Raw genomic sequence first — 18,484 nt, 5'->3', positions numbered from 1 at the left:
ATTCAGATCAACTGTTTCGAGCATTAATTGTACGATAATCGCGTAAAGTTCAATGAATTGTTGACTTATTAACCGTATAAAATAAACTAAATTTGTTCGAGAAGAAATTAAAATGTGAATGACGTTAATCAAAAGAGAAATTAACAGGCAAATGAAATTTTTCAAGAGAGTTTCATCCAGCTGTAACTGCTCAAGAGGGAATTAACAAAAGAAGGGTAACTGATCAATAAGAAATTAACACCCCAAGTACAATTGTTCAACAGTAAGTTAACGGAGGAGTGCTACGTTTCCATTGTTTATCGTACGAAATTATAAAAAATATTAATTTTTTTTCCATAATTAATAAATATCAAATCTAATATTTATCGAAGTCGCAATAATTTATATAAGTATTTGTTTACTATTAAGAGTAATCGGTACTATTTAAAGAGTTGAAAGGGTATTATAACTTGGAACTGAAATACATAATTACCTTCCTTAGTTAAAATGCTTTTTTGTGTCGTCAACGACTTCCTACAGAGATATCAATAGCCCTACTGGGAATCTTGTCTGTTATTACCTCCTATTTACGGATCCTTATTGCCTTTATCATTACACTCCATTGTCCGTCTCCTTATAAGCGGCCTCGCGAGGTTTATTACGTGAATCTTATATATCGAAACTTCTTTATTTATTCGTGATTTTTATTATGACTTTTCTATACTTTTAAAAATAGCAATAAGTTAACAATTATGATGTTTATTCTGTCGCACGTAAATATATTTTATAACATTAAAAAAACAAGGGAAGCCAAATTGCCTGGGACGTTATATCGCAGCAATATTCTATACTTATTATTAGATATGTATGATAAGAAATTTCATATACAAGTTATAATTTTTAAAGCTAAACATTAGTTTGTCTCTTATAATAGGCTCTTCATTTATTGTATATTAAATGCGAATCTATATTAAAATTGAACAATTTCTAATACAGTTTTTCCTTTGGAAATATGAACGGATTAACGCTAATTTTCTAGTATTCTCTTCTCGTTTTCCATTTTGAAAATTTGTACACGCTTAAAATAATATAAAAAGAAAAATCTGTGATAGATTTTTTTTTTAATTAATCTCTGATCAATGATGCGAGTAAATCTAAACTGTGCTTTGTTTCACTGAATTTTTACTAAACATATTAAAGCTAAACAAAACAAACAGCCGTAAAAAATTAATTAATCATAATTTTATTACTTTGTAAAAAAAAAATAAAAATAAAAAATAAAAACTTTTACAATTGGTAGCGAAAGTTTCATTTATTCTCCACTCATTACACAACTTAAAATTAACAGAAATACTTCGTTTATCTGAGCAAATCTTTACGAGCTTCTTGTCAGAAGAAAGCATTCAACCCTCTTTCATTAAAGCTATGTAAATGAGATGAGACAGAAAGAACCTAGAGAAGAAAGAAGAAAGAAGGGGAGGAAAAAATATATTCTAACTTTCTTCAATTGTCTCCTGTAAATTCTAGAATTTAGAATAATTTTTTTTTTTTCTTAATTTCTTAGCAAATTTTTTCCTCCTTTGGATTTCTTTTCTTTGAGATTTGAAAAATATCTCTTGATCTATAAACTACGTTAGCAGAAAACAATAGAGTAGTCGGCATGAGGTCTTTTTCGTATCCATTGTCATCCAATCAGGAGTTTTAAAACGGGGGCGTTGATGTCGCCATTTCGGCTGCCAGCAGTATTGTTCGAGTATTTCTGCTGTTGCCTTTGCTTCTCCGGAAATAATCTATCGTAGCCAGATGGCTGATCTGTCAACCTACTACAATGGCCGTTTGCGAGCGCCATCCGCTAGATCCTTTTTGCAACTATGTTATGTAGAGTATTGAGTGGCATGCGTTATCATTAAGAACGGTAATCTGTTACACACTGGCCCACTTACCTTTGCTTTTTGTAGGGAATAACTGCTTAGATCTTTACCATTGCATGCGCTTATGCTACACGTTTTAACATAGAATTACACTATTTGAATAACGGCTTTAGGAATTTCTTTTCCTGAATAATATTAGTTTTTTTCGAAATTATAAATAATCTGCCTAAGGATAAAAACGTGAGAATATCTTTAATATAATTTTTTTTTAAATGTTAAATAATAAATCGAATATAATTTGTTTTTTTTAAAGTCTTATCTTCTAGAATTTTAATATTAAATTATAAATGCATCTTTAAATAAATTTAATTTCCCTTCCTGATTTATTATTAGTAAACTTCTTTATATTAAAATTTTATATTTTATGCTAAAGATATCGTAATAATTTAAATTCTATTATTAAGCCGTATTTAAAATTTTTATTTTTAATTATAAATTTAAAAAAAATTATTGTTTAATTATTTCATATTTAAATAATTAATAAAAGTTTGCATATTTATTATTTTCACCTTCTCATGTGAAAAGATCATTATTTTATTGTTTCGACTTAATTCTTTGCTTCAAAATATTTTCATCTTCGTTTTCGTATTAATATATTGGATTATTAGAAACACGAAAGATGTTTACTCAGAATCTAAACAAAATTTCTTATTGTTTCTTTATTTATTTACTTTTTTTTTAATTTTTTAAATTGGAGGAAGAAGAAAGCGCATCTTGATTTACCTTCAATATAAGATTTTGATAATTCGTGGTTATTTTTAAGAATGTAATTACATCTTGTTGATATTTTGTAAAGGAAATGCCATCCAATTCTCAGCACATCCAGAGGGCAGTTAGTAAAAGTGCCTCTAACTAACTCGGTTTTTCTTAAAAAATAAATAAAATAATAATAATAAAAACAAAAACACAATAGAAAGAGAAGAGAGAAAGACAGAGAAAGAAAACGCTGCCATCCAATCTATTCCAACATAGAACAATTGGGAAAAAAGGAATCAATTCTAACAGAATTTCGTAAACATAAACCAAATTTGATAAGGGAATTGAATATTTTACTAACAATCTCTTGAGAGTTGAATTCTGTCACAGACAATTGCTTGGTCACCCAATCCAGACGTTCCGTTCGACTAGTCCAATGGATTATGGAATCAACATGACAGAAGGAAACAAAATGGAATCCAGGACGCGGTAGCGTTGGAGAAGCGCAGCGCCATGTTATCACCACTTCCCTTCTCACCGGGGGATGTGATGGATCGGAGGAAAAGCGGTGGTCGTCGGAATCACCGTTCCATATCCACTTTGGCCACTTCTAGCGCTAAACTGGTATTCAATCTATCTAGGGAGTTGTCAGTCAGTGTCACCATATCGATATTTTCTCGTTTATGTATTGCTCGTTGAGTAAAATGTATATAACAATTCTTTATACCTGCACCACTTCATTTTCTTTAAACTTCCTACATACTGTAAATGGCTGTGTTTGGACGTCACGTTTTTTTTTCGATTTAGCACCCACTAAAGGTTGGTTTTTTGAAGAGAACGTCAGCATAATACAGTTATGAAAAATCTCACATTTATGGTAAATTTATTTTATGGTCAAATACTTTTCTATTTATGTCACTTATTCGATGAAAGACTGTTTGATAGAGATTAACTTCAATAGCGATTTTTACAATTTGAAAGATAAAAAAAATCGTTCCGAGAATAAAAGAAAATATCTGAAGCGAAACTTAAGTAAGTTTTACTTTTGGAAAGCAGTTTATATTCTTAACTGCGAGCCTATGAACGGCAGAGAAAGATAATACGAGTTAGTAGTCAACTTCTTTATGTCTTGTAAGAGCAAATAATGCGATAATATCCCGGAAATTCTGAAAAACTCAGCGTGTTCATTACTGTAAATTCATTGGAAATCCGGCAATGTAGTCAACTTAATGAAAGAATATTATTTTTTGACATAAAGATCCATTTCTTTAGGAAGTTTATACACATTTTAAATACGAAACTACAAAAAAAAAGATCCTTTTGTTAGCCAGCTTTACAACATTAAAATAAGAGTTATTTTTAAAATTCACATGAATATTATTATTAAGACGGAAGATTTATATTTAGACGGCTTCAAAGACATTGCAAAAAGTGAAACAAATTAGGGAAGAGATGATTAACTAAAGTTCCTAATTGTGTACACAAATTGAACTCTTCTTTTTTACTGTGTTATCTGACGAAACTATTAATAGAATTATATCCCTTTTAATTTACAAAGTATAAACATTTGCCGTATCAGAATAATTACGGAAAGGGATTTAGTGAATAGTTTATACAGCTGCAAAGTAAAACGGAGCGTAAAGGAAAAATCTATCGGAAGGCCAACCGCGAAATCCCATCATTCTTCACCTGTCTGTCCCTTTACGAGCAGTAGCTTCGTCTATAATTAACAGGCAGGAATTTTAGTGAAACCGCATGCTTGATCGATCTACGTTAGATTAGGTTGATGACTTTCATTATTCTAAGACGTGAATTACTGTAAAATGAAGCTTGCACGAATAAATATTGATTACATCTATCGAGAGGTATCTATTACTTGGATTCCTGTGGGATTGAGAAATTAAAGTTATCAAATTGTCTTTTACTTAAATGAAAGTGTTTAAAATATCCCTTTTTTAGCCTTGCCAGATTGATATCCCTTTGAAAATTCGTCTGCAAGAATAAATCTAAAGCGTGCTCTTATATAAATTCTCTATTATTTTAAATATTAGTGTTAAACTAACGCTGTTATGTCGTTACATTTATATAACCTTATAATAACGATTCGTTTATTAATAAAAAAAAAATAAGGAATTAATTTAAAAATGCTAGAAAATCGCTCCTTATTTTCCATTGTAAATTATGTTCAGTAAACAATTAATAATATATATACGTGTGTTGAAATAAGTTCTGTATTTATCTTTCTTATTAAAGTCATTCTTGTTGAATATTTTAAATGTAATAAAATAAATATAAATGTTACATATATGCTTTGAAGTTAAACAATATATATATATATAAAAAAAAACGTTTACGTTAGTTTGTTCATTTAAATTTTTCTAATTAAAAATATTCCTAAATTAAACAGATTTGATGGAAAAAATTATTTTCCAATTAAAATTATCGCATTTAAAATGTATTTATTTATACAAACGGAGAATTTAATTTGATTTTTAAGTTATTAAGAATTATTTATTTATTTATTTATTCCGTTCTATCGTTTAAATTAAATTATATAAATTTGTTTTGTTTGTTTTTTTTTAAAATGAATAACGTTTATTTAATTATATAAAACACGTTTATATAAGTAATTTATTAGTTATATTTGAAGAAATATGAAGAAATGAGCAGCGGAATTTTATTTAATTTATCGAAATTTGTTGTTAACCGATGTTAACCAGTTGATGCAGATGTTGCATTTTAAATGCGTTGTCACCCTTTATCGGCAAAAATTTATTCTAGTGGCGAACATCCCCAACAGGTGTGGCAAAATCGTTACTACCCACTTCCATTCAACAATTCTTTATGTCGCACTTTACAGCTAAAATACGTCTTTTGATGCGATAAACACTTATACGTGGTTCGTTTAACGTCAAAGCTATAACCGAATTTTGGAACGTCACGTGACTTGAATTTTTACCTTAAACAATATGGACGACATTTATGCCACAATGCGGAAGCGGCCGAATTTGAATACTAATGCGTGTAAAGGCGGAGAGAAATGGCCGATTCCAGCAATTCTAATGAGGAATTTCAAGTTGATTAAGAGAAAATTCGATGTTTAAGTAATTCTAAAATCAATAAATAAGTAAAATATTTCGTGTGAAAAACGTTTTAAATTTATGATTAGGATCAGAAAAGTACGGATTTTTTTTTTTTTTTTTTTTTTTTTTTTAAATTATAAAATTTCCTGTCGCAAAATTGACGTATTTACTATAAAAGATTTATAAGTTACGGGCATGGGAATTAATAAATTATTAGAAATGACATTTAGAAGAAGTCAAAATTTTATAAATATTCATATATATATGCTTGTAAGGGGGATCGATAAAAATGTGTGTACTGTGATTTTATCGAACGTCCTACAAAACTAAGCACTGAAGTTTTAATAAATATTATTTTATCAATTTAAATGTTCTTATAAATAATTTATTCTGTTATTATTAGTATATACAGAAGGCTATCAATGAAATATAGGCTACTTCAAACTGAGCTCATAGTTTTATGGATATGACATATTCGTAAATGTTCCTCGTTGATTCGATACTTTTATGGATGTTTTCGAATATTCCAGCCAATTATACGGAACTAGAAAACAAGAATATATTTATAGATTTATAAAATTTTTATCCTTATATATATATATATATATCTTTTAGTACTTTTTAGTTATTAAGTTTGATATTTCGTGAAAAAGTTTCATTCCTTTTTATACGAGATGAAACGAGCTATTGTTTATGCTAAATTTAATTAAATTTGTATAATTTTAGGCTTTAATTGAAATTATTTATGGTGATTTTAGTGATTTTAATTAACAAATTTTAAAATAAAATACTTAAAAACTTAGCTCTGAAACATTATATAATTTTTTGAAAAAAAAATCGAATATCCCTGTAATAAAAGTTTTACAGGCTTCTTTTATTGAAAAATTTTGATAAACAATATAAAAAGTTTAAATTTTTATTAAAAAACTATTATTAAAGTTATAAAAAGATTAGTTATTTAAGTTATTAAATTAAAAGTTTCTTTTTTTTTTAAAGAAAATGACTCGTATACATTTCATTAGTTCATAGAACCATACAATGAAATCTTTCAATTATAAATAATGATGTAAATAGTCTGTAAAAAAGCACAATTTTAAAAGAAATTCTCGAATAAAAGAAGTATTAAGAAGATAAATGCCATTTAAAACTGCATCAATTAATATTTTAATTTTTATCAAACGAAAAAAAAAAAAAAAAGAAAAACTTTTCAAAAATTGTTCTTATCTTTAATAAATCTCAATTTTTAATTAACTGATGAAAGGGCAAACTAAACAAAAATTTATAATTATTTAATTCGTGTAATGATAACTTTTTTTTTAAATATTAAATATCCTTTAGAAGTATAAATGCTTCTATTTAACGATTGAAATTATAAATTGTATACGTTCGAAACTAGCAAAAAGTCATTACGTTTTGACAGTTTAAATAATATTAAAGTAAAATAAAATATATAATATTAATTTTAAAAGTTTAATTCGGCTTAAATACTCCAAAAACAGAAGAAATATTTACTGAAATTGGCAGGTGTATTCGTTTTCTTTCATCTTATTTCAGTTTGTTTCCAGCATTAATATAAATATAGAAATAAAAAAAACGATGATCATTATCAAAATACAAAATTTTATAATTATTTTCAAAAATAATTTATATTTTATACGTTTAAAACTGTGTCAGACCAATTACAGACAGTAGAAAATCACCATCTTGTCATTAAACAATGAAAATTTCCTGTAGTATGACGTCATTTATTCGTGATAATAATGCCGATAATTTGATGCCGTAGTATATTCATTATACTACAGTATATTACACTGTGACATCATGCTTATTCATCACAACAGGCTTCTTTTCGTTAACGACACGGCACATATTCATAACAATAGAGGTTGTAGTAGTTCCACCGATATGACATCACACCGTGAATATGCTGGCATAATGCATATTCATAGTCTAAACTGTCTAATTTCCATTTAAGCGTGACTTCACGTGATATTTCTTTAAACACAGAATTGTTTAGAATTTAAACCGAACGTTGCGTTTTACGGATAATTGTGACGTCAAGGCTAATTAATATTCTTAACTATTTAATTAATTTCGTTTAAGCTACGTAACTGTAGAATAATTATCGTTTTATTCTTTTCAGACGGCCCTGCACTGGTTCGTGTTAACATCTACATCCGTAGTATTAGCGAAATTGATGACGTGCGAATGGTAAGTCTATAGTAGTTCATAATGGTTCCTTCCCAAAGCGATACTTTATTTTTTATTTTTTAAACCCTCGAAGCTTGGCTCTAAACACTACTTTTTAAATCTGATAATTAAACAAAAATTGATGTAAAAAAATTTTTTTTAAGTTAAAGAAATATCAAAGAAATTTTAATATGTTAAACATAAGATGGATACTTGATTTCTACTGGGAGAAGATTTTGATGACTTAGCAAATATTTCTGAATGTCAGCATATTTCAAAATGTCAAGATTTAGTTAAATGCAGATAATTTTATCAGATTTGAATTGCAAAATGTTAGAAAAAAAAAAGAACAATAGAATGGTACAGCCTGCTTTTTCCTCCTTCTTTAGTAATAAATTCAGCGTGTCTTATCTGATTTTTAAGATAATGCAATTATTTTAATTCGTCTTTACCCTCGAACAGCACTTTTTTTTAAATATATAAATATCTTTATTTATTTTTATTTCTTCGAAGATTTATTGCAAATTAAATAATAACTTTTGATTATGTACACGATAACGATTTTATTTCGTTTCGTCTATTTAAGTAGGATTTGTCGTTATTAATATTGAAGTTAAAGATTTGTAATTACATCTCCGGGTTAATGTTACCTATGGTTCCAAGATGGCGGCTTGTCTCTGATTCCAGCAAACAGTGGGGACGCACGTTCTAACCTAACCTATTCTAATAAATTACCATAATTTTGTTGGTAATAATTATGGTAATTTATTAGAATAGGTTAAGTTAGGTTCGAACGTGCGTCCCCATTGTTTCCCTTCTTCTATTTGCTAGAATCAGAGACGAGCCGCCATCTTGGAACCATAGGTAACATTAACTCGGAGATGTAATTACAGATTCTTTAACTTTAACATTAAGTTAGGTTAGAATCGTTGCGTCCCCACTGTTTCCTTGCTAGAATCAGACGAGCCGCCATCTTGGAACCATAGGTAACATCAACCCATTTCCGTAAATAAAAACTTCATTTTCATAACTTTAAATCATTAAATTATTTTAATATAGAAAATTTCCTATAATTTATAAAAACATTTCTTCTTTGGATGAATTTATTTCTTGTGTTTTTAACCGTTCCTGATCTCAATTCTTCTTACGTAAATTATACTATTATAATATATATATATATATATATTATTTTATTACATTATATTAAATTACTTATTTTATTACAATTATTATTTAATTAGAACAAATATAAGATGGACAATAATTGTATTATTTTCAGTGATGCAGCTCATACAAAAATGTAGTGATTGAAGTTAGCCTAAAATTATTATTTTTAGAATTTTATTAAGTATAGAACTAAAAAATATAATTAAAAATTTACCGTACAAAATAATTAAACACGACTCGATACAAGTTTAATGATAAATAATGGGATTTAAAACCGAAGAAAATAGGTTTACAATAAAATTAATCCTAATTTTTATCACGAATTGTTAAAAAAAAATTACTATTTAAAGTATATTTAACATAGCACAAATGAATTTAAACGTATAATTAATGTCATATTATTATAAATTAATAAGTTAAATCAATAAAAATGTAAGATAAGCGCATGTAAAACTTACATAAATTCGAAGAGTTAAGGCTGAATTAATATCCGATGATTAAAATTTTATAGGTGTTCTAACAATATTATAGATATTTCTAGTATCTGTAGAAATAAATATATAAATTTATACCGATTAACAGTTTGATAATTAATATAAATACAATAGGCGAGCCATTGAAGTTCAGGAGGAGTTTCAATTCAAGTTTTGTCATTCTCTTCTTCATTTCTAACTTTGATAAAATTAATCTACTTATTAATTAATCCCACATTATTAAATCTTATAGAATTGTATCTATAAGTACTTTAATAAAGTCGCTGTTTAATTTGAATATATATAACAATTTTTCGTTTATCATAGAAACTTTTATGTTAAATATGAATCCTATTTCTGTTTTATAAAAGTTTTAAAAGTGTACAAATACTCTGAAGCACTTATACGGAGTTGCATGGTAAATTTCCTATAGAACTTTAAGTAATTGAGCATCTCGAACGTTCCGGAAAGGATTGCCAGCAGCAAGTTACATTCTCGGTTATTCTTAAAGTAAGATATTTGCCCTCCGGAAAAGATTTGACACTTCTGCTTTGCTGAATAAGCTTTAAGTTTGTTTGAAACGTGAAAAACACTATCAACACACGTGCATATACATCTTATAACTACGTTTCCAGTTTCATCTTTTATTCTAAATGCATCATCACTTTTTTTTTTTCTTTTTTTCATTATTTATCAGGCGGTGCTGCATATTTCACGGGTCTAAACATTTATATTGTATCACATTTTTGATAATTCAAATATTTCAAATTTATCTTCGCGGCATTATTAAAATATATTGTTTTGTGGAAAAAAAAAGAATACGTTTTCAATCGGTAAATTCGCGATTAAATGATTTTTTTTAGGAAGAAAATTATCTTTAAAAAATTAGAAGAATCGTCATTATGCTTCATTTAATATAGACAATTAGGATAATTGGGGGTATGTGTTGTGTATGGGGTGATTTTTATATAAGGTGAAATGGATCATTGTTAAAAGTAATTAAGATGTATTCGTAGAAGCTGTAGGACCACGATAGAAAAAATAATGGCCATCTGTTCTCATGCTATTTTTATTTTAACATTTGTTATTTTATATTGAAAATGCATTAGAACAGTTTTTTTTTTAATTAAAGAATAGATTTGGTCTGACATTATGGCTTTAGAATACTGGATTACATGTGACTGGTCTCAAATTTTACCCATTACAGACAACATTGGGAACACTCCTGTGTAGTTACCCTTATTATTTAGTCGGTAAGGGTAACTAGAGGGACGATGGTGTTGGCTTCCAGAAAACTAAATAGCCAAAGACATTTTTGAAATAATAAAAACAAAGCGAAATTTTTTGATGTTAGTCAAGAGGAACCAGAACCCTAGGACCCTTAGATCGCAACGATGGTAAAAAACGAAACTCTTTTTTTTTATTTTTGGCTCTGTTTGATTTGTGAGTACTCAGAAGGCGTTTTTGTACCCATTGTGAGGTCGATCAAGCCCACAACGGAGTGGCCGGATGAAGAGGGAGATGGCTCGACGTAGCCGCGACAGATCGCCCTTGAAAAATTCCTGAAGTTCTTTGACTATCCGGATTAAATTCTTGGGTCCCTCAGAGTGGTAGGCCGATGCCTTAATCTCCTCGGCCATCCGTCCGCTTTGAAAAATATTCTTGAAGTTTTCTAGTTTAAACTGCACTTTAATACAGTAAGCTTGTTTTGATGTCTTTTGTTTTCAATTAGTTCGATTATCGTAATTAAAAAGCATGATTCCCATATGAAAATTGAACAGGATCCACTTTACATTGGGGTAAAAAAGAATCGTTTGCCAATTTAATTTAAAATGTCAATATCATCATTCGCAATAAACGTAAGTGTTTTTAAATTATAGTGTTTCAATCACTAGTTATAATACTTTTTACGGTGCAGTTAATTTAATTTTCTGTTATAGTTTTCTTCACAATAACACTGGTCCATTTCACCCTCAATCATACTATTTAATGATTAAATGAAGATATATTTTAGACTATATACATTAAAAAACGAAATTAAATGTGGAAAATATGAGTTATTTTAAAAATTTAATTAGTAGAAGTTGACTTTATTAATATGATTAACATTAACAAAGCTTTAGTAACATTCGAATTACGACACACGTACAAGTTTTTGATTACAATTGTGATTTGAATTGAAGTTTTAATAATATTTTATTTTATATTTAAGTACTAAATTGAAATAAGCTGAAAACAAAAACTTTTTAAAAATACTTTTTATCGAAGTTTAAATAAGCAAGAGAATAGTCTTTAACGAAAAATATAATCTAGTAAGTTGATGTATTCGATAAAGATAAAATCATCGAAAGAACAATTTAATGTTTAAGATTATCATAAAAATATAAGTGTGGGATAATAAGTTTGGCTTATTTTATGATGGTAACTTAAATGTCAAATATATTTCATTGAATGTAGGAATATAGCGTCCAATTGACCTTCCGTGAACAATGGCGAGATGAGAGAATGCAATTTGATGACATGGGCGGTCAAGTACGATACCTAACATTGACCGATCCCGAAAAGATTTGGAAGCCTGATCTATTCTTTTCGAATGAGAAGGAAGGTCATTTCCATAACATCATTATGCCCAATGTGCTATTACGGATATATCCAAACGGTGACGTTTTGTACAGTATCAGGTGAGTTTAATGATGCATAAATTTCAAAAATAGCAACATCTTGCCATTGCTTTTATATATATACACATAAAAATATTACACGTTATTTATAGAATCTCTCTGGTTCTCTCCTGCCCGATGGACTTGAAGTTTTATCCCTTGGACAAACAAACCTGCTCCATAACAATGGCCAGTTGTGAGTACGAAGTTGTGTAAGATGAAGCTTAAAGTTATAATAAAGGAAAAATTTATAAAAAGAATGCGATCGTACATTTTTCTAGATGGCTACACTACAGAAGACTTGGTATTCCTCTGGAAGGAGGGAGATCCTGTGCAGGTCACCAAAAATCTCCACCTGCCTCGATTTACACTGGAGAGGTTCCTTACCGATTACTGTACCAGTAGGACAAACACAGGTACTTAGCATTTCCTCTAATATTTATATTTTATATAGTATTGAAGCCCATTTTTTAATTAAAAAATGTATTTTACACCGAATATACCACATCACTCCGGATCTAAAACTCAAGGTTTTTATTCAATTTTATTTGTTGCAATTATAAAAATATCACAGCAGAAAAAGTTTTCTAAATCATACATTTAGAAGGGCTTCTCTTCTGAACAATTTATCTTCACTGCAGATTTTTTTAACTATGAACTTATGATACAATGATCACTTTTTTCCAGGTGAATATAGTTGTCTCAAGGTGGATCTCCTGTTCAAAAGGGAGTTTAGCTACTATTTAATACAGATCTACATACCTTGTTGCATGTTAGTTATTGTGTCATGGGTGTCCTTTTGGCTGGATCAGAACGCCATTCCGGCTCGGGTGTCGTTGGGAGTCACCACCTTGCTTACCATGGCGACACAGACTTCCGGAATAAATGCGTCACTTCCACCAGTATCTTACACCAAAGCCATAGATGTCTGGACGGGCGTCTGTTTAACGTTTGTCTTTGGAGCGCTGCTTGAATTTGCGTTAGTGAATTACGCATCTCGCAGCGACGCACATCGACAAAACCAAAAACAACAGAGGAAACAGTGGGAGTTAGAACATGCAGCATTAGAAGCCGATCACTTAGAGGATGGTGGAACAACATTCGCTATGGTGAGTTCTATCACACGCGTATTTATGTATAGTTGAGTCACTTTAAGAATTTCCTTTATTTACTTTTTGCATATAATATTTTAAATCTTCGACAGATTTATTATAAGCTTTGGAAATTAATTTATAGTAAGTAATTTCTAATTCTTTGAAAAAAACCTTTTTGAATAATTGCTTTTCTAATCTTCTCAAAATAGCATTTTTAAGTCTCTTTTACTGTTATTTTTCGACATATTACATAAATATTTCACTATTTTTTTTTAGTTTTTAGGGAGTTTTAAAATGTTTCATTCTATAAGTTAATTTAAGAGAGAATAAATTTAATTGCATGATGAATTCTTCCAATACTTTTCAATTACTTCCTTCAAAACTTTGATATTTTATAAATCCTAGAATAAGTAATCAATTATATAAATTTTAATCGAAGGAGTCTATATTTTAATACGATATAAAGCACTTTGTAACCTGTCAATAAAGAAAATTTAAGCCCGTAGCAACTATTGACAATATCTTCAATTACTTGCACTTTACATGAAGTGGCTCAACTATATCACTTAATTTATCACATTTGATAAATAACTGTGAAAGGATTTTTCACTAAGTTGCCTTGTTTTTCCTCAGAAGCCGTTGGTACACCATCACGGTGATATACATTCAGAGAAGGTGCGACAATGTGAAGTTCATATGCAATCTCCAAAGGTGAACCTGTGTAAAGCATGGCTTTCCAAGTTCCCCTCTCGATCCAAACGGATTGATGTCATATCTCGTATCTTCTTTCCTCTAATGTTTGCCCTGTTCAATCTCGTCTATTGGACAACGTACCTCTTCCGAGAGGATCGGGACCAAGAATAGAATAAAACACACACCAAATAAATAAATAAATAAATAAACCAGATTAACTACTTGTGCATCAAGCTGCTGGATGTATGGCGTCATGTAACCGCCCCCGTCTACTACAGAATTCGAAAATACACTAAACATGGACAGAACCGGAAAATTCCGGATGAAAAACAAAATAGTTAGTGGAACTAAGGAAAAATACAAAGAATCTCCCGTTTTGAACTCCAATGTACAGTTATTGTTTAGAAATTTAGCAAGATTTTCCCCCTTTGTAGGCTTATCAGTACGTCATGCCTTACGTCACGTAAACGTAAAAAAAAAAAACGAAAGTATATATACAATATATACATATATATCAAAGTGCAAAATCATATTTGCTCATGTTTCTGGAGTAGTTTGCGTTGGGAATGATGAAGCTTTGCGCCTTTGTGATCTAATCCGAAAAAATTACATTTGGAATACATCAAATCTTAAAAATCGTTTGATATTCTAGTTTCTTTAGTTGTTATTAGAATCGAAGGAGTCCAAAAATGTGCCAAACTGTGCTCAATCATGTTATTCCTTCCTTTTTTATAATTCACTGTGAAACTGTATAAAAAAAAGGAAACAAAAATTGGCTAAAGCCGAATCATTCCCAATAGACAAAATTGAGAGTTTCTAAGAAAAACTTTTCCCTCGCCTCATTAAATGCCAAAGGTTAAATGCCAAATTGATATTTTCGATTTACAGCACTAAAAACTTAAAAAAAAGAGGGTTGAGTTTTTCTGATTGTGTTTTTGTTTTTATTTTCAAATCATAAGAAACTCTACTACTCCAAAAGGGGCTTTGTGTAGTCATGTAGTATAGCATCCTCCGGGCCACAGGAAGGCCTCGATGACGTGGAGGGACACAGGCCATGTTTCCATTCCGATTAATTTTTCTCCTTTCTCTTTTCATTGGCAATACTGAGGAGTTGTGCTCCAACTCATCTTTAACATCATTCTAAGCAGCTGTGCTGATCGTTGTGTGACCCTGTCTCTAAAAAACAAATACCTTTAAAAAAATTAAAATAATAATAATAATAATAATAATAATAATAATCAAAGATCTGCGTGGGCATCACCGGAAGCTGCTTCTAAGAACCGGAATAGACACTACACGACCCACAATTTAGTATTACTTTTTTCAAGTGAGGTTTCTTGTGTTTTACACTAAAGAATGTGCTACTCATCTGCCTTGCTCATATGAAGAGGTCAAGCGTTTTATTCTGATCGTGTCAGACTTTCCCCCAAATCTTCCCTGAAGTGGAAGGTGGTCATAACTTTATAAATTTATTATTAATTTTCGCGCGCGGGTTTGCTACTATTTGCCACCACCTAAGAAACCACAGAATATATTTGCTTCATTTGATTTCCTATATTTTTCGGTTCGCTTCTCCAGTAATTAACCCCTTCCTTGTCCGTTTTGACAAATGCTGTACATGAAATTCGACGAAATTTCATGTTTTTTTATACAAAGTAGTCGGCTTCCAACCGATGCGCCTTGTACGTTGTTTATTAAAATAGGAAAAAATAAAAATAAAAGAGAAAATAATCCCTCATTTTCGTTGTTTTTTTTGCCACAAAAAAAGGCAAAAAAAATTATCTAATATTTAAAAAACAACAACAACAACAACATAAGTATATCCCAATTTAAAAAAAAAATAAAAGAACCTTATTTCTAAGTAGGTAGAGATAGAAAAAAAAATGTTGTTATTTCAAGTTATATACAATATGTAAAAATTTCACTAGATAAGAGGTTATATATATAAATGTGAATGAAAATGTAAAGTTGAGAATAGACAACGTCCCGCTGAAGACAAAAGTTCCCAGAATAGAAGTTTAGAATGGAGCGCGATATTGTTAGAATTGAATTTTTAAAATATATATATATATATTATATTATATTATATTATTAATAATATTAATAATTGTTAAAATTCGTTTTTTCTTTCGTTAAAAAAATTTTAAGAATTATCTAATGTTATTTTTACCTTTTTTAAAAAGGAAAATAAAAGGGGTATACATCAGTGGAGACATTAGCTCTGTGAGATTATATATACAACAGTTCTGTGATATTTAAGATAAAAAAAAAAAATAATAATAATAATACCAAAACAAAAATTTAGTAAACGCGTATCAGTATACTTTGTCTGCTTGACAATCTACAATGTACAAAGGACAGTAAAGACAGTAAATAAAGAAAAAAATATACAACAGAAGTATAATAATTGATTTTCTTCCCGTTCTTCATTCTACATATATACATATATGTAATATAGATTCTTTTAGAAACGAACGGCATTTATTTTTCTCTTTCCAAATTCTTAAAAAAATGAAGTATTTAGTGGGTTAGTTACGTCATCTTATTAGGCCATTTTACATAAAGGATTGTGGGTTTTTTTTAGTAGGATCCGAAGATCCTTAGATATGATTAGAAGGCATAAGAATCGGGCCACTAGTTCTATGCAATACATAATCCGTCGTATAAATGCAAGCGGTTGCCCTACAACTGTTTTTTATTATAGATGATATACAATTTCCATGTTATCCCTGTATAGTCGTTTATGTACACTGCGCATCGTGTTTGAAGCAGGACTGCTCGCTTGTTTGAAGAAAAGTTTATATGTATTCATATTCTAAAAAAGCAAAAATTATATAAATATATAAATAAATATATATATATATATAAACCTCTGCAAATAATTCAGTTTCCGGTTCTGTTGGGATGGCATTCCCGGTATGATTAATGGCGACCTGCATCGCTACGCCGCGCGATTATCAGCCGAAAATAATGGATTGTCGATCCTGCCGCCTTTACCTGATACAAACGGATCGCCAGTGGTAGTCCGTCTATCCGTCACACTTCGCGACATTATCACGAGTTAGGTAATGTCCGCAGGTCACGTATCCATATTTAAATCGGCAAAAAAATACAAAACTTTTCTCTTCTACGACTATCTCTATCTCTTTTCTCTCTCTATCTCTCTCTCTCTTTCGAATTTCTTTCTAGTGTTAGGTATGTCCGATATGTGTTAAAGTCATCTTTCGTGTGGCGCGAGTATTATGCGGAATTGTGGGCCATCATGATCACTGGCGATTCATAGACTTGTTAACCATTATCGGACACTCGTTGCATATGTATGTGCTAGCTTTTACTCTCCCTGTGACACACCGTGGTGTATATGTGTGTGTCACGTGTGTCTCGCTTGTGTCGTCTTAGACTAGACACACGTGTCACAGATGGAACTTGCAGTTCTGGATTCGGGTACCAGAACACAAGTTCCCCACCTTCGCTCGATTTATCCCTCATATATAAAAAGGAAAAAAAAAAAAAAAGTCAATTGTAGTCTCATGGTGACGAAATATCACATTTTTTTTTCTTTTTTGGAACACGAAGCTCAAACTTGCGTAAGAACGGCAAGTGTTTAAAAATTACGCTCAAAGTTTCTTAAAAAATAAACAGTTGCTATTTCGTCGCTCATGATCCGTCTCGTCTCTGTAAACATCATTCAACCGATATACGTATTGTGAATAATGAAAATAAACCTCTCTGTATTATAACCCTTTCAAAACCAAAAAAAGAAGAAATGCTCTTAGCATAACCCACAGTCTTTATAAAAAAATAAAAAAATAAAATCAGCATCAACATTTTTAAAAGAAAACACACATCTCTTCGCTTAACTCCTTTACGTTGTGATTGACGCTAGGATGAGTCTCCATTGTGTATTCCCCACCCTCCCCTCCCAAAAAAATACAAAAAATGGTTTTTAGTCCCTCATGCTTGAGATTTGTGCATAGCACTCATGCCATGGCTTTACTTATGGGCACCTGTATAAAAAAAAGAAAAAAAAACTGAAAAAATTTGTAGTTTATGTTGCTTGTTATGTCACATTTATCACGTAGTAGAAATTTTTGAATAACAGAAAGTATGATATATATATTAAAAAAAAAGTAATGTTAAATGTGTAATTTGTTAATTTTGAATCCCAAAATTCCTTAAAAGGTGTAGTTGGAATCTGTCTTCAGCGGGACGGGTTGTTTACAAAGACACAATTGGTGCAGATTATGTACAGTTACTTATGTAATAAAGTTGGAAGACTGTTTGTGAAATTATTTTGTCTTTTTTGAATTTTTATCCGACTGGTTTTTACTTTAGCGCCATTCTAATTTCCATTAATTCGAAATAAAAGATTGGATAATAATAAATGATTATTTCTCTTATCAAATCCAATTATATATATGTTTATACAGTAAGAGATTGCTTACAGTCTGTATGAAGATAACCTTACAATAAATTTACCAATAGAACAATATATCAAACACTTAGTTCTACTATAAT

At 29.8% G+C, this 18,484-nt stretch overlaps 1 protein-coding gene across 4 annotated transcripts in view; it reads left to right on the top strand.

Annotated features, from left to right (window-relative positions):
• Positions 1-18,255, top strand: part of LOC136990117 (glutamate-gated chloride channel-like) — a 106,444-nt gene extending 88,189 nt beyond the window's left edge. For 3 of the 4 annotated variants that reach the window (XM_067288481.1, XM_067288479.1, XM_067288480.1), the window contains exons 4-9: positions 7,833-7,900; positions 11,977-12,200; positions 12,293-12,375; positions 12,461-12,595; positions 12,867-13,288; positions 13,907-18,255. In XM_067288481.1, coding sequence (XP_067144582.1) covers positions 7,833-7,900; positions 11,977-12,200; positions 12,293-12,375; positions 12,461-12,595; positions 12,867-13,288; positions 13,907-14,137 — 1,163 coding nt within the window. In that variant the 3' untranslated portion in view covers positions 14,138-18,255. The remainder of the gene's footprint in view (positions 1-7,832; positions 7,901-11,976; positions 12,201-12,292; positions 12,376-12,460; positions 12,596-12,866; positions 13,289-13,906) is intronic. The other variant, XM_067288482.1, reaches the window with a different exon arrangement.
• Positions 18,256-18,484: the final 229 nt, after the last annotated feature.

The sequence above is a fragment of the Centruroides vittatus genome, unplaced genomic scaffold (assembly GCF_030686945.1).
Source record: "Centruroides vittatus isolate TY-2023 unplaced genomic scaffold, ASM3068694v2 scaffold_861, whole genome shotgun sequence".
Lineage (NCBI taxonomy): Eukaryota > Metazoa > Arthropoda > Arachnida > Scorpiones > Buthidae > Centruroides > Centruroides vittatus.
Note: the sequence above shows the minus strand (reverse complement) of the source record. Positions and strands in the feature narration are given on the sequence as shown.